This window comes from Aquarana catesbeiana, linkage group LG06, assembly GCF_042186555.1.
Source record: "Aquarana catesbeiana isolate 2022-GZ linkage group LG06, ASM4218655v1, whole genome shotgun sequence".
Taxonomy (NCBI): domain Eukaryota; kingdom Metazoa; phylum Chordata; class Amphibia; order Anura; family Ranidae; genus Aquarana; species Aquarana catesbeiana.
Window position 1 is genome coordinate 32,640,469 of NC_133329.1, and position 26,177 is coordinate 32,666,645.

The window sequence follows — 26,177 nt, forward strand, 5'->3', positions numbered from 1 at the left end:
GTGCAAAATCTGGTGCAGCTGTGCATGGGAGCCAATCAGCTTCTGACTTCAGCTTGTTCAGCTTGACAATAAAACCTGGAAGCTGATTGGCTCCCATGCACAGCTGCACCAGATTTTGTACTCTCCAGTTTTAGTAAATCAACCTCAATGTATTTGTTACATTGTATAGAAATGTGGATGTCCCTTTATTGATACTTTATATTGTAAGGATTTGTTACATTGTATAAAATTCTGGACCCCCCCCCCCCCACCATTGATACTTTGTATACTAAGGACTATGTTACATTGTATACAGTTCTGGATCCCCTCCCCCCGCCATTGATAATTTGTATACTAAGGACTATGTTACATTGTATACAGTTCTGGATCCCCTCCCCCCGCCATTGATAATTTGTATACTAAGGACTATGTTACATTGTATACAGTTCTGGATCCCCTCCCCCCGCCATTGATAATTTGTATACTAAGGACTATGTTACATTGTATACAGTTCTGGATCCCCTCCCCCCGCCATTGATAATTTGTATACTAAGGACTATGTTACATTGTATGCAGTTCTGGATCCCCTCCCCCCTGCCATTGATACTTTGGGATTGATTCACTAAAACTGGAATGTGCTAGTTCTGGAGCAGCTGTGTGTGATAGCCAATCCGCTTCCAGGTTTTATTATCAAAGCTATAATAGAACAAGTTGAAGTTTGAATCTGATTGGTTATCATGCACAGCTGCACCAGATTTTACACTCTCCAGTTTTAATAAATTCAACTTCTTTTGTTTTCTAAGGATTTGTTACATTGTATAGAATTCTAGATCTTCCCCTCAATGATACTTTGTATCTGAGGATTTGTTACATTGTATACAGTTCTGGATCCCCCTCCCCAATGATACTTTGGGGTTTATTTTACTAAAACTGGAGAGAGCAAAATTTGGTGCAGCTCTGCGTGGGAGCCAATCAGCTTCTACCTTCAGTAAAGCTTTGACAATGAAACCTGGAAGCTGATTGGCTGCCATGCACAACTGCATCAGATTTTGCACACTGCAGTGTTAGTGAATCAATCCCAAAGTATCAATGGTGGGGGGTGGGGGGATCCAGAACTGTATACAATGTAACAAAATCCTTAGAATACAAATTATCATGGGGGGGAGGGGAGATCCAGAATTCTATACAATGTAACAAATCTTTACAATATAAAGTATCAATACACAAACATCCAGAAGTCTATACATTCAACTTTGTATCTGAGGATTTGAGGATTTGTTACATTGTATAGAATTCTAGATCTCCCCCCAATGATACTTTGTATCTTTGTATCTGTATCTTTGTTTCCCTTTTATATTGTAAAGCGCTGCGTAAATTGTTGGCGCTATATAAATCCTGTATAATAATAATAAAAAATAATAATCTGAGGATTTGTTACATTGTATAGAATTATAGATCTCCCCCCCCCCCAATGATACTTTGTATCTGAGGATTTGTTACATTGTATACAGTTCTCGATCCCCCTCCCCCCAATGATACTTTGTATCTGAGGATTTGTTACATTGTATACAGTTCTCGATCCCCCTCCCCCCAATGATACTTTGTATCTGAGGATTTGTTACATTGTATACAGTTCTCGATCCCCCTCCCCCCAATGATACTTTGTATCTGAGGATTTGTTACATTGTATACAGTTCTCGATCCCCCTCCCCCCAATGATACTTTGTATCTGAGGATTTGTTACATTGTATACAGTTCTCGATCCCCCTCCCCCCAATGATACTTTGTATCTGAGGATTTGTTACATTGTATACAGTTCTCGATCCCCCTCCCCCCAATGATACTTTGTATCTGAGGATTTGTTACATTGTATACAGTTCTCGATCCCCCTCCCCCCAATGATACTTTGTATCTGAGGATTTGTTACATTGTATACAGTTCTCGATCCCCCTCCCCCAATGATACTTTGTATCTGAGGATTTGTTACATTGTATACAGTTCTCGATCCCCCTCCCCCCAATGATACTTTGTATCTGAGGATTTGTTACATTGTATACAGTTCTGGATCCCCCTCCCCCCAATGATACTTTGTATCTGAGGATTTGTTACATTGTATACAGTTCTCGATCCCCCTCCCCCAATGATACTTTGGGGTTGATTTTACTAGAACTGGAGAGAGCAGAATGTGGAGCAGCTGTGCATGGGAGCCAATCAGCTTCTAACTTCAGCTTGTTCAGTTAAACTGTGACAATGAAACCTGGAAGCTGATTGGCTCCCATGCACCGCTGCTCTGGATTGATTTTGTACTCTACAGTTTTAGTAAATTAACCCCAAAGTGTCAAATGGGGGGGGTGTGAAGATCCAGGACTGTATACAATGTAACAAATCCTTAGATACACGGGGGGGGTCGGATTTATTATTATTATTATTATTCAGGATTTATATATTCATGGACTTACTAAACACAAATAGACTGTGCACTGAGCAGTAGCTCCAGAACTTGGTAAATGAGGAGAAGCTCCGCTGACTTCTATCATCCAATCACATGCCAGCAAAAATCCTGTTTGTTTTTTTTGTTTGTTTGTTTTTTTTCCTTGCACATGATTGGGTCTTCTTTACAAAAGTGAAGCTTTACCTCATTTACTAAGCTGTGGAGGGACTGCACTTTGCAGAGTACTCAGTCTATTTGCCTTTAGTAAATCAACCCCCAAAGTATCAATGGTGGGGGAGGGGGGGGGGGCATCCAGAACTCTATACAATGTAACAAATTCTTACTATACAAAGTATCAATGGGGGGAGGGGAGGGGCATCCAAAACTCTATACAATGAAACAAATCCCTAAAATACAAAGTATCAATGAGAAGGGGGGAGGGGCATCCAAAACTCTGTACAATGTAACAAATTCTTACTATACAAAGTATCAATGAGAAGGGGGGAGGGGCATCCAAAACTCTATACAATGTAACAAATTCTTACTATACAAAGTATCAATGAGAAGGGGGAGGGGCATCCAAAACTCTATACAATGTAACAAATTCTTACTATACAAAGTATCAATGAGGAGGGGGGAGGGGCATCCAGAAACGTGTGGGGGGGGTTGTTCGGTGCGCTCCGGTACATTCCGGTACATTCCGGTACATTCCGGGGCAGGAAAAAAAAATGCAGCATTTTCTACGTTTCCTTCTCTGCACCTACAAGCCCCGGGGGAAGGTATAAAGCCCGTAAATCGCCACTAAAGCGATCGGCGTGTTACCGCTGGCGATCGGCCGGTCTGAGTGTGAAAAGGGGGTCTTTAGAAGTCATGGCGTCTCCGATGCGTTCCGCTGCGATTTGGCCCACGATTCCGAACGCCTGCGTGTGATTGGAGCCTCGGACATCGGTGCAATAAAAAGGGCCAAGAGACACAATGGGGCGGATATTCTGGCCAATGGAACGCATTCAATCCGAGCGCAAAAAACGCAGCATTTACAGCATTCTATTTTCAGCCATCTACAAGAATACGGCGTGCATGAACCTTAAGGGAGATTGTACAATCAGATTGTATGGTGTATGGGGAACCTACATGCGATTATATAATCAGATTGTATTGGGACCCTACATGGGATTGTACAATCAGATTGTATGGTGTGTGCGGTGCTTTGGGCTGACTAAATACTATACAATCTGATTGTACAATCTCCTGTAGGTCCCCCATACACTATACGATCTCCAGTAGATCTGTGCAGTATCAGGCCCGATCTGATGTCATGTGAATGTGGTGGTCGTTCATTGTCTCAGACTCGGATTTTTTTTTTTTGGGATTACATCATCTCCAGGTCTGCCATGAAAAGGGGGACACAGAGCCAGAGGAATCAGCCAATCAGCCCATCCGGTGACCCCTCTGGCCCCGCCCCCGGATCTCACACGCTGGAAGAGACATCAGACCACGTGGCCGAGGGACAAGCAGAGCGCCATAGAGGCCCCGCCCATCGCCACACCCCTCTAGCCTGGCTCCGCCCTCTGTGTGCCATAGTGCCGCGCCCCCTCTGTGTCCGAGATGTTTCCCAATAATGGGCGGGCCCGGCCTCCCCCGTTACCTGGAGACAAGACACGCCTCCCTACGCTCTCTTCTCTTCCCTCCGTCGCTCGGCGTTCTCCCCGCCCTCTGATTGGTGGAGGCGCTTGGTGTTCTGTGGACAGCGGTGACTCTGGCCCCGCCCTCCAGTCTCCGCCGCACATCCGGGTCCTGCGGCGGCTCGGCCGCTGGGTGAGTTCTCTTAAAGGGGCCGCTGTGCCCGACTCTTCCGTGTGGGGTGGTGGGGGGTGTAGGTCCGGGGGTGTGAGGGCTGGTCTCCGGTTACACTGTCTGTGTACAGAGGTACGAACTGTGCAGTCCCCTTCACTGAGGATAGAAAATAGTATATAACGGAGGTACACCCTCACTGGGGGTATATAATGGAGGTACACCCTCACTGGGGGTATATAATAGGGGTACACCCTCACTGGGGGGGTATATAATGGGGGTACACCCTCACTGGGGGTATATAATAGGGGTACACCCTCACTGGGGGGTATATAATGGGGGTACACCCTCACTGGGGGGTATATAATGGGGGTACACCCTCACTGGGGGGGTATATAATGGGGGTACACCCTCACTGGGGGTATATAATAGGGGTACACCCTCACTGGGGGGTATATAATGGGGGTACACCCTCACTGGGGGTATATAATAGGGGTACACCCTCACTGGGGGGGTATATAATGGGGGTACACCCTCACTGGGGGTATATAATAGGGGTACACCCTCACTGGGGGGTATATAATGGGGGTACACCCTCACTGGGGGGTATATAATGGGGGTACACCCTCACTGGGGGTATATAATAGGGGTACACCCTCACTGGGGGTATATAATAGGGGTACACCCTCACTGGGGGGTATATAATGGGGGTACACCCTCACTGGGGGTATATAATGGGGGTACACCCTCACTGGGGGTATATAATAGGGGGTACACCCTCACTGGGGGTATATAATGGGGGTACACCCTCACTGGGGGTATATAATAGGGGTACACCCTCACTGGGGGTATATAATAGGGGTACACCCTCACTGGGGGGTATATAATGGGGGTACACCCTCACTGGGGGTATATAATGGGGGTACACCCTCACTGGGGGTATATAATAGGGGTACACCCTCACTGGGGGTATATAATGGGGGTACACCCTCACTGGGGGTATATAATAGGGGTACACCCTCACTGGGGGGTATATAATGGAGGTACACCCTCACTGGGGGGTATATAATGGAGGTACACCCTCACTGGGGGTATATAATAGGGGTACACCCTTACTGGGGGTATATAATGGAGGTACACCCTCACTGGGGGTATATAATAGGGGTACACCCTCACTGGGGGGTATATAATGGAGGTACACCCTCACTGGGGGGTATATAATGGAGGTACACCCTCACTGGGGGTATATAATGGAGGTACACCCTCACTGGGGGTATATAATAGGGGTACACCCTCACTGGGGGGTATATAATGGAGGTACACCCTCACTGGGGGGTATATAATGGAGGTACACCCTCACTGGGGGGTATATAATAGGGGTACACCCTCACTGGGGGTATATAATGGAGGTACACCCTCACTGGGGGGTATATAATGGAGGTACACCCTCACTGGGGGGTATATAATGGAGGTACACCCTCACTGGGGGAGTATATAATAGGGGTACACCCTCACTGGGGGTATATAATGGGGGTACACCCTCACTGGGGGTATATAATAGGGGTACACCCTCACTGGGGGTATATAATGGGGGTACACCCTCACTGGGGGGTATATAATGGGGGTACACCCTTACTGGGGGTATATAATGGAGGTACACCCTCACTGGGGGTATATAATAGGGGTACACCCTCACTGGGGGGTATATAATGGAGGTACACCCTCACTGGGGGGTATATAATGGAGGTACACCCTCACTGGGGGGTATATAATAGGGGTACACCCTCACTGGGGGGTATATAATGGAGGTACACCCTCACTGGGGGGGTATATAATGGAGGTACACCCTCACTGGGGGGTATATAATGGAGGTACACCCTCACTGGGGGGGTATATAATAGGGGTACACCCTCACTGGGGGTATATAATGGGGGTACACCCTCACTGGGGGTATATAATAGGGGTACACCCTCACTGGGGGTATATAATAGGGGTACACCCTCACTGGGGGTATATAATGGGGGTACACCCTCACTGGGGGGTATATAATGGATGTACACCCTCACTGGGGGTATATAATGGGGGTACACCCTTACTGGGGGTATATAATGGAGGTACACCCTCACTGGGGGTATATAATGGGGGTACACCCTCACTGGGGGTAAAAAATGGGCATACACCCTCACTGGGGGTATATAATGGGCGTACACCCTCACTGGGGGGGTATGTAACGGAGATACACACTCACTGGGGGGTATATAATGGAGGTACACCCTCACTGGGGGTATATAATGAGGGTACGCCCTCACTGGGGGTATATAATGAGGGTACGCCCTCACTGGGGGTATATAATGAGGGTACGCCCTCACTGGGGGTATATAATGGGGGTACGCCCTCACTGGGGGTATATAATGGGGGTACGCCCTCACTGGGGGTATATAATGGGGGTACACCCTCACTGGGGGGTATATAATGGGGGTACACCCTCACTGGGGGGTATATAATAGGGGTACACCCTCACTGGGGGTATATAATGGGGGTACACCCTCACTGGGGGGTATATAATGGATGTACACCCTCACTGGGGGTATATAATGGGGGTACACCCTCACTGGGGGTAAAAAATGGGCATACACCCTCACTGGGGGTATATAATGGGCGTACACCCTCACTGGGGGGGTATGTAACGGAGGTACACACTCACTGGGGGGTATATAATGGAGGTACACCCTCACTGGGGGTATATAATGAGGGTACGCCCTCACTGGGGGTATATAATGAGGGTACGCCCTCACTGGGGGTATATAATGAGGGTACGCCCTCACTGGGGGTATATAATGGGGGTACGCCCTCACTGGGGGTATATAATGGGGGTACACCCTCACTGGGGGTATATAATGGGGGTACACCCTCACTGGGGGTATATAATGGGGGTACACCCTCACTGGGGGGTATATAATGGGGGTACACCCTCACTGGGGGCATATAATTGAGGTACACCCTCACTGGGGGGTATATAATGGAGGTACACCCTCACTGGGGGGTATATAATGGGGGTACACCCTCACTGGGGGTATATAATGGAGGTACACCCTCACTGGGGGTATATCATTGAGGTACACCCTCACTGGGGGGTATATAATGGGGGTACACCCTTATGGGGGTATATAATGGAGGTACACCCTCACTGGGGGTATATAATAGGGGTACACCCTCACTGGGGGGTATATAATGGAGGTACACCCTCACTGGGGGGTATATAATAGGGGTACACCCTCACTGGGGGGTATATAATGGAGGTACACCCTCACTGGGGGGGTATATAATGGAGGTACACCCTCACTGGGGGGTATATAATGGAGGTACACCCTCACTGGGGGGGTATATAATAGGGGTACACCCTCACTGGGGGTATATAATGGGGGTACACCCTCACTGGGGGTATATAATAGGGGTACACCCTCACTGGGGGTATATAATGGGGGTACACCCTCACTGGGGGGTATATAATGGATGTACACCCTCACTGGGGGTATATAATGGGGATACACCCTCACTGGGGGTATATAATGGGGGTACACCCTCACTGGGGGTAAAAAATGGGCATACACCCTCACTGGGGGTATATAATGGGCGTACACCCTCACTGGGGGGGTATATAATGGGGGTACACCCTCACTGGGGGGGTATGTAACGGAGGTACACACTCACTGGGGGGTATATAATGGAGGTACACCCTCACTGGGGGTATATAATGAGGGTACGCCCTCACTGGGGGTATATAATGAGGGTACGCCCTCACTGGGGGTATATAATGAGGGTACGCCCTCACTGGGGGTATATAATGAGGGTACGCCCTCACTGGGGGTATATAATGGGGGTACACCCTCACTGGGGGGTATATAATGGGGGTACACCCTCACTGGGGGCATATAATTGAGGTACACCCTCACTGGGGGGTATATAATGGGGGTACACCCTCACTGGGGGTATATAATGGGGGTACACCCTCACTGGGGGTATATAATGGAGGTACACCCTCACTGGGGGTATATCATTGAGGTACACCCTCACTGGGGGGTATATAATGGGGGTACGCCCTCACTGGGGGGTATATAATGGGGATACACCCTCAGATTGGTAGTACGGGGGGGGGGGGTACGATAGAAATGCATTGTGTGTAGAGACGGTAAGAATGTGATTAGCGGGTGCTGGAAATGTGGTGACAGGTTCTCTTCATCGCCTCTTCCTGGACAGGGAGATATTTAAATAGGAAGAGATTACAGCTGCAATGCTCCCTTGTAGTACCCTTTTTTCACCACAAGATGTCCTCACTCCCATGGATTGAATGGGTGTCTTTATAAAATATTTTGCACAGCTCTTCGTCCAATCAAATTCTGTGTTCAGGGAAGTACCCGGCTGCTCTGAGGATGGGGCAAATCAAATGCTCCATTCTCTCCTGTGCTTAAATATGGCCACCCGATGGCGCTGGAGACCATAGGAAATAAAGGCACCTTGGTGAGAAGAGATACAATGTAGAGGACACTGGAGGGAATCGGCAAACAAATGTAACAATTACTACGATAGGATTCCCATTGATTGGCTACTTTCCTCCAGCATTTTACAAAACTGTTACATTGTATCTTTTCTTACCAAGGTGTATTTATCTGCTCGGATCCTCAGCTCCATCTAGTGGCCATAATGCGGTATTATCCGCAGTCACACTATGTTCATTATCAATGGACCCGTCTTTACTACTGTCCATTGTATTTGAAGACCATTCAAACGGAAGAGACAAAAGCCTAAAGAACATTTGATTTAGCCTCAGAATGAACATACATGCACTTTCACAGACAAACAGCACTGCAATTTTTTTTATTTTTTTTAATAAAAAGACCCTCTAGTGTCTAACCTGTGGCTCAAAGGTTAAAACGATTTGCATTTTCGTCAATCAATGGACACTTTTCTCTGATTGGACAAGGTGGAGAGGCAGGGCGGTGACGTCACTCACCGATTAAAAACGCAAAGCGGCCTCTAAAGCCCCAATCACGCCGGAGCGTTTTGGAAATGTTTGCAAAATTAAACGTATTCACGTAACACGCAAGAAAAAAAAAAAAGGTGGTAGAGCGTGCATTGCCATTCTTTGTTATGACACCTCAAAAAAGTGCGAGCAGACACACGTTTTCCCATGCAGAAAAACGCTCGGAGATCACGTGCAAAAGCAACATTTAAAGGGGCTGTAAACCCTCATGTTTTTTCATCGGGGGTGTAAAGAATATAAACCATGTGTTTTAAAAAAAATATATACTGTGCAAAACTAGAGGATCTGTACACACACACCGGGGTTGTGCCGGTTGGTGTTCCCTGTTCTTCCCATTCCCGACTCTTCTCACTCTTCTCACTCTTCTTCTTCTTGCAGGCAGCCATGGCGGAGAAGAAATCCGGAAATCCTGCGCAGGACAGAGAGCCATCCAAGCTGGAGGAGTCTCACTGCACGTCCACCGCGGCCAAGAACCACGCCATCCTGAAAGAGCGCTCCTTCGACATCACCTTCGATGTGGGAGATGAATACGAGATCATCGAGACGATCGGCACCGGAGCTTATGGCGTGGTGTCGTCTGCTCGCAGGAAGGGCACCGGTAACCATGATTTTATACTGCGTTTAATATATATGTAAAATCTACATTATATGGTATGGTATATATGTTCCCGTTCCTCTGCAGGTCAGAAGGTCGCCATTAAGAAGATCCCCAACGCCTTCGATGTGGTGACTCACGCCAAGCGAACGTTACGAGAACTGAAGATTCTGAAGCACTTCAAACATGACAACGTCATCGCCATCAAAGACATCCTGAAGCCGTCTGTGCCTTATACTGAATTCAAATCTGTGTAAGAACCGCTCATTTCTTTTTCTTCTCCTGCGGGGGGGAGGGGGGATAGAGAGAGCTCTCCATTCCTAGGTGAGGGGGGATAGAGAGCTCTCCATTCCTAGGTGAGGGGGGATAGAGAGCTCTCCATTCCTAGGTGAGGGGGATAGAGAGCTCTCCATTCCTAGGGGAGGGGGATAGAGAGAGAGCTCTCCATTCCTAGGGGAGGGGGATAGAGAGAGAGCTCTCCATTCCTAGGTGAGGGGGGATAGAGAGCTCTCCATTCCTAGGTGAGGGGGGATAGAGAGAGCTCTCCATTCCTAGGTGAGGGGGGATAGAGAGAGCTCTCCATTCCTAGGGGAGGGGGATAGAGAGCTCTCCATTCCTAGGGGAGGGGGGATAGAGAGAGAGCTCTCCATTCCTAGGGGAGGGGGGATAGAGAGAGAGCTCTCCATTCCTAGGGGAGGGGGGATAGAGAGAGAGCTCTCCATTCCTAGGTGAGGGGGGATAGAGAGCTCTCTATTACTAGGTGAGGGGGGATAGAGAGAGAGATCTCCATTCCTAGGTGAGGGGGGATAGAGAGAGAGAGATCTCCATTCCTAGGTGAGGGGGGATAGAGAGAGAGAGCTCTCCATTCCTAGGGGAGGGGGGATAGAGAGAGAGAGCTCTCCATTCCTAGGTGAGGGGGGATAGAGAGAGAGCTCTCCATTCCTAGGTGAGGGGGGATAGAGAGCTCTCTATTCCTAGGTGAGGGGGGATAGAGAGCTCTCTATTCCTAGGTGAGGGGGGATAGAGAGCTCTCTATTCCTAGGTGAGGGGGGATAGAGAGAGAGCTCTCTATTCCTAGATGAGGGGGGATAGAGAGAGAGAGCTCTCCATTCCTAGGTGAGGGGGGATAGAGAGCTCTCCATTGCTAGGTGAGGGGGGATAGAGAGCTCTCCATTGTTAGGTGAGGGGGGATAGAGAGCTCTCCATTGCTAGGTGAGGGGGGATAGAGAGCTCTCCATTGCTAGGTGAGGGGGGATAGAGAGCTCTCCATTGCTAGGTGAGGGGGGATAGAGAGTTCTCCATTCCTGGGTGAGGGGGGATAGAGAGCTCTCCATTCCTAGGTGAAAAGGGGGGGGATAGAAAGCTCTCCATTCCTAGGTGAGGGGGGGGGGGGGGGTAGAGAGCTCTTCATTTCTAGGTGAGGGGGGGATAGAGAGCTCTTCATTTCTAGGTGAGGGGGGGATAGAGAGCTCTCCATTTCCACTCATTGTTTACTTACCAGATGACATACTCCAGAGCTGCTCACTCTCTGATGACGTTGGGTCAGGTCTATACTTCTACTGTTGGGCGGAGTAAACTTGTGCCTGACTGTATTGGCAGTGCCAGGTGTAGGAAGCGTCCCAACACCCGTCATCCCACAGCCACTCTGCATTGGTGCCCAGCAGGGGGTTAATCATGCCTAGGATGTGACCGACCATACAGAGAGAGTTGGTAGACTGCACACGGTCTACATGCTGTGTGTTGGGCACGGAGGATATACAGTGCCTGGACTATGTATGTGATATCATGTTGGCCTTTTTCAGCTCCATTTTCAAAGCAGAAAGCCCACCCTGGCCTGTTCAGTTCACTACAACCAGCTCTGATGGAAGACTGTTGAACATTTTTACTGCTCTTAAAGTATTTCTTTTTTCTTCTGATCTTCAGGTACGTGGTGCTGGATCTCATGGAGAGTGATCTTCACCAGATCATCCACTCCTCGCAGCCCCTGACCTTAGAACACGCCCGCTACTTCCTGTACCAGCTGTTGAGGGGTCTAAAATACATCCACTCGGCAAACGTTCTCCACCGCGACCTGAAGCCAAGTAACCTTCTGATCAATGAGAACTGTGAGCTGAAGATTGGCGACTTTGGCATGGCCCGAGGACTTTGCACCAAGCCTGACGAGTACAAATACTTCATGACGGAGTATGTGGCCACCCGCTGGTACCGCGCCCCGGAGCTCATGCTGTCGCTCCACGAGTACACTCAGGCCATCGACATGTGGTCCGTGGGCTGCATCTTTGCCGAAATGCTGGGCCGCAAACAGATCTTCCCTGGCAAGAACTATATCCACCAGCTTCAGCTCATCATGACGGTGCTTGGAACACCATCCAGCCAGGTGATCCGAGCCATCGGAGCAGAGAGGGTCCGAGCGTACATCCAGAGCTTGCCCTCTCGCCAGCCGGTGCCCTGGACGAGCCTGTACCCTCAAGGAGACAGAAAGTCCTTGGATCTGCTCTCCAAAATGTTGCGGTTTGACCCGCGTGAGCGGATATCCGTGTGCGAAGCCCTGCGGCACCCTTTTCTATCCAAGTACCACGACCCGGACGACGAACCAGAATGTGTGCCAGCGTTTGACTTTGACTTTGACAAGCAGATCCTGACCAAAGAGCAGATCAAAGAGGCCATTGTGGCTGAGATAGACGGCTTCCACCAGAGGAGGGAGGGCATCCGACGGCAGATCAGCTTTAAACCTGTCCTGAAACCAGCAGATGAGGGCCCGGTGACCGACCACGTCATTGGATCAGATGACTTTCAGTCACCGCCGCTCCCGCCGCCCCCTCAAGGGTTTGACGTGGATATGCCAAGTGCCAACTCCGCCAGGGAAAGAGTCGATTTCCCCATGGAGTCACCAAGAGCTCCCGTGAAGCCGGAAACCATCGACCTGACCTCTCCCTCGGAGATTGGAGACGTTGTGCCAACGAGAGAAAGTGCGGAGGTGAAAGAGGAGGCTCCAACGATTAAGACTGATCCCGAGCCAGTGCCAAAGAGAGAGGGCGCTATTTCTGACGACACCAAGGCGGCACTGAAAGCTGCTCTACTGAAGTCAGCCCTCCGCAACAAATCCAAAGGTGAGCTAAAGGAAATTCAAGTGTTGGTTTTATTCTTGTTGTGTGGATTACCCCTTGAAGGCCTGTCAGACCTGCTTCTCTTTGTGCTACAGTCAAATGCACAATGCAGTGTTTGTAAACAAAGCCTATCCACACAAGCCTGTACACTGTTTTATTGTAAGATGCAGTGTTTGTAAACAGAGCCTATCCAAACAGAACCGTACACTATGTTTAACCACATCCCAACTGCCCTATAGTGGATTTACTGGATCACATGTGTGTAGGGGTGTGTGTGTGTGTGTATATATATACAGGTAAAAGCCAGTAAATTAGAATATTTTGAAAAACTTGATTTATTTCAGTAATTGCATTCAAAAGGTGTAACTTGTACATTATATTTATTCATTGCACACAGACTGATGCATTCAAATGTTTATTTCATTTAATTTTGATGATTTGAAGTGGCAACAAATGAAAATCCAAAATTCCGTGTGTCACAAAATTCGAATATTACTTAAGGCTAATACAAAAAAGGGATTTTTTAGAAATGTTGGCCAACTGAAAAGTATGAAAATGAAAAATATGAGCATGTACAATACTCAATACTTGGTTGGAGCTCCTTTTGCCTCAATTACTGCATTAATGCGGCGTGGCATGGAGTCGATGAGTTTCTGGCACTGCTCAGGTGTTATGAGAGCCCAGGTTGCTCTGATAGTGGCCTTCAACTCTTCTGCGTTGTTGGGTCTGGCATTCTGCATCTTCCTTTTCACAATACCCCACAGATTTTCTATGGGGCTAAGGTCAGGGGAGTTGGCTGGCCAATTTAGAACAGAAATACCATGGTCCGTAAACCAGGCACGGGTAGATTTTGCGCTGTGTGCAGGCGCCAAGTCCTGTTGGAACCTGAAATCTCCATCTCCATAGAGCAGGTCAGCAGCAGGAAGCATGAAGTGCTCTAAAACTTGCTGGTAGACGGCTGCGTTGACCCTGGATCTCAGGAAACAGAGTGGACCGACACCAGCAGATGACATGGCACCCCAAACCATCACTGATGGTGGAAACTTTACACTAGACTTCAGGCAACGTGGATCCTGTGCCTCTCCTGTCTTCCTCCAGACTCTGGGACCTCGATTTCCAAAGGAAATGCAAAATTTGCTTTCGTCAGAAAACATGACTTTGGACCACTCAGCAGCAGTCCAGCTCTTTTTTTCCTTAGCCCAGGTGAGACGCTTTTCGCGCTGTTTCTTGGTCAACAGTGGCTTGACACGAGGTATGCGGCAGTTGAAACCCATGTCTTTCAAGCGTCTCTTGGTGGTGGATCTTGAAGCACGGACTCCAGCAGCTGTCCACTCCTTGTGAATCTCCCCCACATTTTTGAATGGGTTTTTTTTCACAATCTTGACTAGGGCGCGGTGATCCCTATCGCTTGTACACTTTTTCTGACCACAGTTTTTCCTTCCCTTTGCCTCTCTATTAATGTGTTTGGACACAGAGCTCTGAGAACAGCCAGCCTCTTCAGCAATAACCTTTTGTGTCTTTCCCTCCTTGTGCAATGTGTCGATGGTCGCCTTTTGGACAGCTGTCAAATCTGAAGTCTTCCCCATGTTTGTGTAGGCTTCAGAACTGGACTGAGAGACCATTTAAAGCCCTTTGCAGGTGTTTTGAGTTAATCAGCTGATTAGTTTGTGGCACCAGGTGTCTTCAAAATTTAACCCTTACACAATATTCTAATTTTGTGACACACGGAATTTTGGATTTTCATTTTTGCCACTTCAAATCATCAAAATTAAATGAAATAAACATTTGAATGCATCAGTCTGTGTGCAATGAATAAATATAATGTACAAGTTACACCTTTTGAATGCAATTACTGAAATAAATCAAGTTTTTCAAAATATTCTAATTTACTGGCTTTTACGTGTGTATATATATATATATATATATATATATATATATAATATACATATACATACACACATATACGAAATTCAGCACTCCCGCCGAAACGCCACTTCTGCTGTGATTACATAGTAGTTACATAGATACATAGTAGGTGAGGTTGAAAAAAGACACAAGTCCATCAAGTCCAACCTATGTGCGTGATTATGTGTCAGTATTACATTATATATCCCTCTATGTTGCAGTCATTCAGGTGATTATCTAATAGTTTCTTGAAGCTATCAATGCTCCCCGCTGAGACCACCGCCTGTGGAAGGAAATTCCACATCCTTGCCGCTCTTACAGTAAAGAACCCTCTACGTAGTTTAAGGTTAAACCTCTTTTCTTCTAATTGTAATGAGTGGCCACGAGTCTTATTAAACTCTTTTCTGCGAAAAAGTTTTATCCCTATTGTGGGGTCACCAGTACAGTATTTGTAAATTGAAATCATATCCCCTCTCAAGCGTCTCTTCTCCAGAGAGAATAAGTTCAGTGCTCGCAACCTTTCCTCATAACTAAGATCCTCCAGACCCTTTATTAGCTTTGTTGCCCTTCTTTGTAGTCGCTCCATTTCCAGTACGTCCCTCCTGAGTACTGGTGCCCAGAACTGGACAGCATACTCCAGGTGCGGCCGGACCAGAGTCTTGTAGAGCGGGAGAATTATCGTTTTATCTCTGGAGTTGATCCCCCTTTTAATGCATGCCAATATTCTGTTTGCTTTATTAGCAGCAGCTTGGCATTGCATGCCATTGCTGAGCCTATCATCTACTAGGACCCCCAGGTCCTTTTCCATCCTAGATTCCCCCAGAGGTTCTCCCCCCAGTGTATAGATTGCATTCATATTTTTTCCACCCAAATGCATTATTTTACATTTTTCTACATTGAACCTCATTTGCCATGTAGTCGCCCACCCCATTAATTTGTTCAGATCTTTTTGCAAGATTTCCACATCCTGCGGAGAAGTTATTGCCCTGCTTAGCTTAGTATCGTCTGCAAATACAGAGATTGAACGGTTTATCCCATCCTCCAGATCGTTTATGAACAAATTAAATAGGATTGGTCCCAGCACAGAACCCTGGGGAACCCCACTACCCACCCCTGACCATTCCGAGTACTCCCCATTTATCACCACCCTCTGAACACGCCCTTGTAGCCAATTTTCAATCCATGTACTCACCCTATGGTCCATGCCAACGGACCTTATTTTGTACAGTAAACGTTTATAGGGAACTGTGTCAAATGCTTTTGCAAAATCCAGATACACCACGTCTACGGGCTTTCCTTTATCTAGATGGCAACTCACCTCCTCAAAGAAGGTTAATAGATTGGTTTGGCAAGAACGATTCTTCATGAATCCATGCTGATTACTGCTAATGATGCCGTTCTTAATTACTAAAATCTTGTATATAGTCCCTTATCATCCCCTCCAAGAGTTTACATACTATTGATGTTAGGCTAACTGGTCTGTAATTCCCAGGGATGTTTTTTGGGCCCTTTTTAAATATTGGTGCTACATTGGCTTTTCTCCAATCAGCTGGTACCATTCCAGTCAATAGACTGTCTGTAAAAATTAGGAACAACGGTCTGGCAATCACCTGACTGAGTTCCCTAAGTACCCTCGGATGCAAGCCATCTGGTCCCGGTGATTTATTAATGTTAAGTTTCTCAAGTCTAATTTTAATTCCGTCCTCTGTTAACCATGTAGGTGCTTCCTGTGTTGTGTCATGAGGATAAACACTGCAGTTTTGGTTACTGAAGCCCCCCGATTCACTCTTGAAGACTGAGGAGAAGAATAAATTAGTCAGAGCAGAATCCAATCAGTGGGTGCCGGCCAATGGATGTCCGCAGGCACTCACTAATTGGTGAGGAGAGAGGCTCGATGGAGCTCTGCCTATGTAAACAAAGCAGAGCTCCGTCCTGACAGGGGGGGATGTAACGGATTTTCTTTCTCTGCAAAGCAGGGAAGAAAATCCATCACATCCCTTAGTAAAAGCACCTAACACAGTACGCAAAAACACTTAGAGCTTAGGGTGATGGTGAGTCCTTTGCGTGCGAACGGTGGAGGTGAGCCCCGTGCGTGCGATCGGTGGCTGTGAGCCCCGTGCGTGCGATCGGTGGCTGTGAGCCCCGTGCGTGCGATCGGTGGCTGTGAGCCCCGTGCGTGCGATCGGTGGCTGTGAGCCCCGTGCGTGCGATCGGTGGCTGTGAGCCCCGTGCGTGCGATCGGTGGCTGTGAGCCCCGTGCGTGCGATCAGTGGGGGGTGAGTCCTGTGCTTGCAATTGGTGAGGGTGAGCCCCGTGCGTGCAATTGGTGAGGGTGAGCCCCGTGCGTGCAATCGGTGGAGGTGAGCCCCGTGCGTGCGATCGGTGGGGGGTGAGTCCCGTGCGTGCGATCGGTGGGGGGTGAGTCCCGTGCGTGCGATCGGTGGGGGGTGAGTCCCGTGCGTGCGATCGGTGGGGGGTGAGTCCCGTGCGTGCGATCGGTGGGGGTGAGCCCCTTGCGTGCGATCATTGGAGGTGAGCCCCTTGCGTGCGATCGGTGGAGGTGAACCCTGTGTGTGATCATTGGAGGTGAGACAGTGGCGGAACTACCAGCGTTGCAAAGGGCACACTTGTGACCGGCCCTGGCTTACTGCCACCGTGGGGGGGCCCCAAGATAGCAGGAAAGGGTCCCACTGCTGGACCATAAAAAAGGGCCCTGTGACAGGAGTAAAGGACCACAGGATCAGTGAGAAGGTGCCTGTGCTCAGAGGAAAGGGCCCTGGGACCATTGGGTCAGGGGGCCCTTCATGGTTTCTTGCACCAGGGCCCTGAAGGTTCTAGTTACACAACTGGATGAAGCCTGGCTTACTAGAGGCACCCCAATGATAAGGGCACAAACCCCAATCCTGTATCTTTACACCAATAATGTAAGCATCTGTTGTTCCTAATTCTTGTCCTCGTGTCTCTCCCGTAGATGCCCCCAGTTCCATTCCTGAAACCCCTGAATTAAAGAAGCCAATCACGGCACAGGAGCGACAGCGTGAAAGGGAGGAGAAGAGGAGGCGACGGCATGAGCGTGCCCGGGAGAAGGAAAAGAAGCAGAAAGAGAAGGAGCGGCGTGAGAAAGCAGACGGATTCGGCGGGTTGATTTTGAGCGAAAATGACAAGAACCTTTTGGAACGGTGGACACGGATGATTGACCAGACGCAGCAACAGCCGCTTCCCCAGCTGGCCCCTCCTCCCACTAACCCAACCCCAACCGTGCCAAAACCAGCTCCATGTCCAGACATGGGCACCATGACTCCGCCCCTTCCCCAACAGACAGTGTTTGGCATGGCCAATCTCAATCCAGTTCCTGAGGTCCGATGCCAGCAGAATGGAACCATTTCAGCTCCCACTGTCGCACCAAATATCCAGTTTATTCCAAGGTGCCTGAACCCCTGCCCTGTGCCCAACCTTCTCCATTATGTGCCACCCACCCCAGCACCCTTCCAGATTGCCCCTGTGGTGCTGGCTCCCCAAGTGAAGCCAGTGGCTCCTCCAATCGCCAGCCAGCTTCCCCCAGATGTCAAATTTATTTCCAGTGGGCACGTTCTTCCTGGGGCTTTCTCTGCTCAGGCCAGAATCAACCCAACATGGAGGCATCAAGAAAGCTGGCCAGCGGCCGACACAGGAGACGGGAAGCGGAATTCCATCGCTGTGGATCCCGCGCTCTTCCTACGCAACCCCACTGACATTGAGCAACCAACGCAAATCCCTGGAATAGCGTTCCCCGGTGGGGTGGATTGTCGCGTTCAAGAAGAGCCCAAGCCTCAAGATCTGACACCTCTCCGACCCACCACCTTCAACTCAACCGACCCCTCGACCTCCATCTCTCCAGATATCAACCTGGTGACCCAACAGTTCTCAAAGTCTCAGGTAGGAGCGTCAATCAATGCGTCCCTCAGAACACTAAACCTAAACCCAAGAAATGTGATATATTGCGGCTTACCAGTCAAGACTAGGCCAGTTCTGATACTTCTTGTTTACATTTAAAAATCAATATTTTGTGCTATAAAATTACTTCTAACTCCCAAACATGATATATTTTTTAAACAGAGGCCCTAGAGAATAAAACAGGGGGTTTTGCAGTTTTTTATGCCATGTGGTATTTGTGCAGCAGTTTTTCAAACACAATTTTTTTTCTACTGATTTTCCCTGAACACTCCCAGGTAGAGGATGTCCTGCCCCCTGTCTTCTCTGTCACACCAAAAGGAAGTGGTGCTGGGTACGGATTGGGCTTCGATCTTGAGGAGTTCCTGAACCAGTCCTTCGATATGGCATCAGAGAGCCGTGAGAGGTAAGATGGTTATTTAGGGTTTGGAAGGGATTAGTGGTTCCCCCTTCATCAGGGCTCAGTCCCCTTCAATGGATTTACCTTCATCAGGGCTTGGTACTGTTCAGTGGGTCTCCCTTTTATCAGGGCTTGGTATTGTTCAGTGGTTCCCCCTTTCATTAAGGCTTGGTAGTGTCCAGTGGGTCTCCTTTCATTAGGGCTTGGTACTGTCCAATAGGTCCCCCTTCATCAGGGCTTGGTGCTGTCCAGTGGGTCCCCCTTCATCAGGGCTTGGTATTGTCCAGTGGGAGTGGGTCCCCCTTTCATTAGGGCTTGGTACTGTCCAGTGGGTCCCCCTTCATCAGGGCTTGGTATTGTCCAGTGGGAGTGGGTCCCCCTTTCATTAGGGCTTGGTACTGTCCAGTGGGTCCCCCTTCATCAGGGCTTGGTACTGTCCAGTGGGTCCCCCTTCATCAGGGCTTGGTACTGTCCAGTTGGCCCCCCTTCATCAGGGCTGGGTACTGTCCAGTTGGCCCCCCTTTATCAGGGCTTGGTACTGTCCAGTTGGTCCCCCTGCATCAGGGCTTGGTACTGTCCAGTGGGTCCCCTTCATCAGGACTTGGTACTGTCCAGTTGGTCTCCCTTTATCAGGGCTTGGTACTGTTCAGTGGGAGTGGGTCCCCCTTTCATTAGGGCTTGGTAATGTTCAGTGGGTCCCCCTTCATCAGGGTTTGGTACTGTCCAGTGGGTCCCCCTTTTATTAGGGCTTGGTACTGTCCAGTGGATCCCCCTTTCATCAGGGCTTGGTACTGTCCAGTGGGTCCCCCTTTTATTAGGGCTTGGTACTGTCCAGTGGGTCCCCCTTTATCAGGGCTTGGTACTATCCAGTGGGTCCCCTTTCATCAGGGCTTGGTACTGTCCAGTGGGTCCCCCTTTATCAGGGCTTGGTACTATCCAGTGGGTCCCCTTTCATCAGGGCTTGGTACTGTCCAGTGGGTCCCCCTTTATCAGGGCTTGGTACTATCCAGTGGGTCCCCTTTCATCAGGGCTTGGTACTGTTCAGTGGGTCCCCCTTTTATTAGGGTTTGGTACTGTCCAGTGGGTCCCCCTTCATCAGGACTTGGTACTGTTCAGTGGGTCTCCCTTTTATTAGGGCTTGGTACTGTCCAGTGGGTCCCCCTTCATCAGGGCTTGGTACTGTCCAGTGGGTCCCCCTTCATCAGGGCTTGGTACTGTCCAGTGGGTCCCCCTTTCATCAGGGCTTGGTACTGTTCAGTGGGTCCCCCTTTTATTAGGGCTTGGTACTGTTCAGTGGGTCCCCCTTCATCAGGGCTTGGTACTGTTCAGTGGGTCTCCATTTTATTAGGGCTTGGTACTATCCAGTGGGTCCCCCTTCATCAGGGCTTGGTACTGTTCAGTGGGTCCCCCTTCATCAGGGCTTGGTACTGTTCAGTGGGTCCCCCTTCATCAGGGCTTGGTACTCTTCAGTGGGTCCCCCTTCATCAGGGCTTGGTACTGTTCAGTGGGTCCCCCTTCATCAGGGCTTGGTACTGTTCAGTGGGTCCCCCTTTTATTAGGGTTTGGTACTGTTCAGTGGGTCCCCCTTTTATCAAGGCTTGGTACTGTCCAGTGGGTCCCCCTTTATCAAGGCTTGGTACTGTCCAGTGGATCCCCCTTTTATTAGGGCTTGGTACTGTCCAGTGGGTCCCTCTTCATCAGGGTTTGGTACTGTCCAGTGGGTCCCCATTTCATCAGGGCCTGGTACTGTTCAATGGGTCCCTGTTATTATATAATTTGACATGTCGGGGATTTATTCATCCACATTTGTGGGCCTGTTTCTTGACACCTCGTCTATGTCTCTTTCAGCCTGGTAGACTCCGCCCCTCTTTCAGCATCACTCTTAGCCGATTGGCTGGAGGTTCATCGCATGAATCCCGCAGACCTGACCGCCCTCCAGGAAGACCTGCAGCTGGGATCTCCCATGATCCTCTCCGACATTCCCGACCTCCAAGACAGCTGAGGACACGCAGGACGAAGGTCTCCGTGGAGGGACAGAACCTTGACTTATCCTGTATGTCTGATAGGAGAACTGTCTGATCTGCTCCTGGCTACCAGTCAGATCTATGAACACTGACCAAAGGAGGACTTAAAGGGCAACTTGCAGTTATTAAAATAAGGGATGGCTAAAGACTAGAAGGAACCGGTCATTAACACCCAACTGAAATCACTCATCTTCTTTTCTCTTCATAGTCCTGGAGTGCCTCCTGTAAGTTCGATGGCCCCTTAGTAGTCATCACCACACTGGTGGCACCACCCTGAGTCCTTCCCTCCTGTAGGGTAACCTAGGTACTTCCACATCCCACCCATATTAAAAAGCTGCTCCCCCCACTTCAAGCCTGATTTCAGCTGGTATTTCTCTGGACAACACTGGCAGTTCTTCTTCCAGACACACTTGGTAGGTGAAGGCCCCGTAGTCTCCAGGAGCCAGATCTGGACTATTATTGGAGGTCTATGCTTGTGTACAGACTTATTTTTGCATGGAAAGACAATAGAGGATGAAATATGACGAGGATCAGGAGCGCACCCATCGTCTCACACTCCAGGTTACGTATCACTTGGGTCTTCAGGAAGTCAGCTCTTCTACCATAGCAGATCCAGGAGCTGCAGCACCGTGCACTGCTCTGCGTGTGTGTGCACCAAGTCATGGGATTACCGCACACTCCGGTGACCCCCTCACCTATATGGGTTTGTCTGCTGCGTGGAGCACCTGTCATTTACACATGTTTGAGCTTCACTGAGGGCCCTATAGAGGAAGAGACTTACAACGTTGACCACTGCTTTTATCATGTATGAGTGACCGGTCCCCTTCGATATCTTATGACCAAGGTGCACTGAGCCACCTGAACCGGTGAACATGGATAAAAGCCTTCAAAACTTCTCAACGTGCCTAGAAATCTGTATGTGCACTTGAATTCGAGGAATTGTCCACCTACCTGAAAACTTTTTTTTTTTTTTTTATAAAAAGCACTCGCACATCTGTCCTGAATAATCCCCATAATGTGTCTAATGTGTGTATTTCCTAGGATCATCAGCTCCATCTAGTGGCCATGATGCAGTATTTTCCTGAAATACCACGACCTGTTATACCGCATTATGGTCACCAGGTGGAGCTGACGATCATAGAGAATACACACATTGGACACATTCCGGGGATTAAGACTGCTGAGGGATTCGCACAGCAACATTTTTTAAATAGACCCCATAGAGGTTGATTTACTAAAACTGGAGAGTGCAGAATCTGGTGCAGCTGTGCATGGGAGCCAATCGGCTTCTAACTTCAGCTTCTTCAATGAAGCTTTGACAACAAAACCTGCCAGCTGATTGGTTTCTATGCAGAGCGGCACCAGATTTTGCATTCTCCAATTTTAGTAAATCAACCCCAGAATGTCAACAGCTGTAAAGCCTATGGAAGTGCTTAAAGCAGAACTTCACCCCTAAAGGGAAGTTCTGCATCTCTGCCTCCTCCACCACCTCCCTTCAACTTTTGAAGATTTTTTTTTCCTGGGGGGGGGGGTACCTGATTTTGACAGGTACCTGCTCCCATTTCTGCCCAGATTGCCTAGGTGATCGAAGTCCCTACCAGGAGCCTCTTGGGGCACATCACAGGTCCCAGAAGGCTGTGGGACCATTCGCAGGGCGCAGCATGGCTCACGCCTTCACAGTGTGGAGTAATAATGAACAGAAAAGGAATGCACTCACATAGCCACATCCGTAAATTGAGGGAATGAATAAGGGAAAAAAAGGTGTACTATAACAGTCAACCTAGGTCGGACTTTAAAGGCATAGGAAACAACGAAGAGGTATGAGAATAAACACTATTAAAAAATACACAACATGAATAGAACAATACAGAAAAATTAAAAATCCTGTATACTGATACATAATGTGCAGTGAGCCCTTGTGTATCTACGCGTTTCACCGTTGGGCTTCTTCAGGATAAAGTCAAGGTTCTACAGATAGCAAATAAAGAGAACGGACCTCGTTTTACTGTTATAGTACACCTTTTTTTCCCTTATTCACAGTGTGGAGGAGTCACAGCCGGCTTCCCACAGTTATCATGGTGGCGCTGGGGACCCCAAAAAACCAGTGAAGAACCAGCCTGGGTGAGGGCAGCTCCGGATCCCTGCACAGGTAAGTGTCCTTTTATTAAAAGTCGACAGCTATTGTATTTTTAGCTGCTAACTTTTAATTTTTTTTTTGGGGGGGGAGCAGGGGGAGACTAAAGAACCTCTTTAGGGCTGAATCTACAAGGCCATATGGCAGAGAATTATATACTACAGATACTTTAAGGGCTCGTTTACACTTGCGGCAGAGTTTCAGAGGGCGAGTATCCTCTTCACACCAGCACCTCTCGGGCCCTTAAAGAGGTTTAGGTTGCCGGGAGGCGGGGCTTAAGATCACGTCACCGCTGTGATTGGCCTGTCAGGGCGGTCACATGATCCGAAAACTGCTTGGGCTAGGGAGCTGTCGGTTAGGCGCCAGTTACTGTGCCAGGAGCGTGCAGGGCACAGCTGTATTGACCGCATTTTCACGCAAATATGCGGCCTTTCTGCACCACGGACCAGGCGCCGAAAAGGCCGAATATTTGCGTGTTGCCCGCACCAGGGGGTTAAACTAACTGGCGTTTTATAGCCCCTTCACTGCCTGTTTTAACCCTGTAAGTTTGCATCACTGCAACTGTATTGCATACAGTTACGGTGCCGCCCCATTCACTTGAATGGGTTGTGTTAGGCAGAGGTACCGCCCCCTGAAAGGGACAGGGGGGTATATTTTGTTCCGTGACCACGACATCTGTATAACACTATCAGGCCACTCGGGTTGGTTTACTCAAACTGGAGAGTGCAAAACCTGGTGCAGCTGTGCAGTGCCGGGACAAGGTCATCCAGTGCCCAGGGCAAAGAAGCCAAACTGCACTCCCCTTCATTATAAGTGAGCTTAGGGGATGCTACACCCAGCAGTCATCCGCTTGTCAGATTGCCTTGTATCAGAATGAGCTCACTGGCGCCCCCATCCATACAGTAAATCACTGCGCCCAGGGCTGCCGTCCCTCCTGCCCATCCCTTGTCCCGGCCCTGCAGCTGTGCATGGTAGCCAATCAGCTTCTAACTTCAGTTTGTTCAATTAGGCTTTGACAACAAAAAAAAAAAAGACACACCTGGAAGCTGATCTTTCTATGCAGACCTGAACCAGATTTTGCACTCTCCAGTTTTTAGTAAATCATCCCCACTGTGTTAGGTTAAAGCAGGGGGTCTCAAACTGGCGAACCTCCAGGTGTTGCGGAACTACAAGTCCCATCATGCCTCTGCCTGTGGGAGTCGCGCTTGTAACGGTCATCCTTGCAATGCCTCATGGGACTTGTAGTTTCGCAACAGCTGGAGGGCCGCCAGTTTGAGACCCCTGGGTTAAAGTGATTGTAATGGTCATTTTTTTTTTTTAAATAACAAAAATGTTTAACTTACCTGTTCTGTGAAATAGTATTGCACAGAGCAGCCCCGATCCTTCTCTTCTGTGGTCCCTTGCTGGCACTCCTGGCTCTCCCCCCCCCCCCCCTTCTGAGTGCCCCCATAACAAGCGCTTGCTATGGAGGCACTCGTGTGGGTTTGATCCTGAGCCAGGCTCTGTGTATTTATTGATCAGCCCCGCCCCCTGCTGTCTCCTTACAGGCTGTGATTGACAACAGCAGGAGCCAATGGCTGCCTCCATGTCCAGTAAGGAGGGAGAAGCACAGCGCTGGATTGAGATCGGGCTCAGGTAAGTATTTGGGAAGCTGAACACAAAACTTTTTTTTTCTTTAACCTCAATGCAGAGACTGAATTAAAAAAAAAAACAAACCTCTGCCTTTGCAACCACTTTAAGGGGGATGGTTGGGGGAAAGTAAAACTGTGGCTCAGTTGCCTATTTTTTACCAGACTCAAGTATAAAGCAGGCCTAAAACTACAGTGGTGCTCCTGTTTCCGACACTGCAATGTTTTCAGTTATTGTTAATAAAATTTATATTTATTTATCTAGTGGAGTCTTTTTGTGAAATTACTTTTTTTTTTTTTCAAGCAATATCTGTATATTGACATGTATATTCAATCAATGTAATCGGTGTAGTTAGACACAATCCACTCATTTTATAAAATCTGATTTTTCATTGCCAAACATTTACACCCTTCTAGACCACCCCCTACCTTCCATGATTGCAGGCTGGTGTTCAAAGGATGTGACCTTTCCCTTCCAACACCACCATGACCCCAACAATATTTTCTATAATATGATTTGTGGGCCTCTTGATCTTCAGTCAGTTGCTCTGATGCTGAGCTACAGCCCCACAATCTTCATTTTTTTTCTTTTACTTTTTATTCTTCATTTTCTTAACTACACACTAAAAATCTTCAAAGTTTTTTTTTTTTTTTTTTTACAGGCCGCTGTTCAAAAATCAGAGGTTGTGACCTTTTTTGTTGTAGACACGAACAAGGCCAATGTCTTCCATTGGCTACCCATATTAGAATAAAACACCTCTTGCGCTACAGTCAGATGTTCCACTACTGCAGGGGCGTACCTACAGGGGTTGCAGGGGTCACAATTGCGACCCAGCCCCATGCTCCAGGGGGCCTGTAAAGCCCCCAGTATACCTGGAAAGGAGGGGTGGTGGCATGTAGATGAACCGATCCCCTCCCTTCTACAGCTTCTGAATGCCCGCTTCTCCTCCTCTCCCCTCCTGGAGCCATTCAGGGGGGAGGGGATCGGTTCATCTATATGCCACCACCCCTCCTATCCAGCCTCTTTATGCTCCCCCCAGGGCCCCTGTATTTCCTTCTGGCCCCCCTGTGCTGTCCCCCTTCCCCCCAAGTCCCTTGGGCTGGAGCACCACCCCCCCCCCCCCTTCATTACCTCTTATTAGTTTCCACCAGTGTTATAGGAGGAGTCCCTTATAGTTCTCCCATAAAGGCAGGATCTTCCATTCTATGAAT

At 48.7% G+C, this 26,177-nt stretch overlaps 1 protein-coding gene across 1 annotated transcript; it reads left to right on the top strand.

The window, feature by feature from the left end:
• The first annotated feature begins 4,087 nt into the window (after positions 1 to 4,087).
• Positions 4,088 to 25,222, top strand: MAPK7 (mitogen-activated protein kinase 7). The gene is made up of 7 exons (XM_073635553.1): positions 4,088 to 4,225; positions 9,621 to 9,840; positions 9,925 to 10,090; positions 11,761 to 12,947; positions 17,821 to 18,764; positions 19,058 to 19,185; positions 21,028 to 25,222. Exons 2-7 carry the CDS (start codon positions 9,627 to 9,629, stop codon positions 21,179 to 21,181), a joined length of 2,793 nt encoding a protein of 930 aa, XP_073491654.1. The 5' UTR covers positions 4,088 to 4,225; positions 9,621 to 9,626; the 3' UTR covers positions 21,182 to 25,222.
• The last annotated feature ends 955 nt before the right edge of the window (positions 25,223 to 26,177 follow it).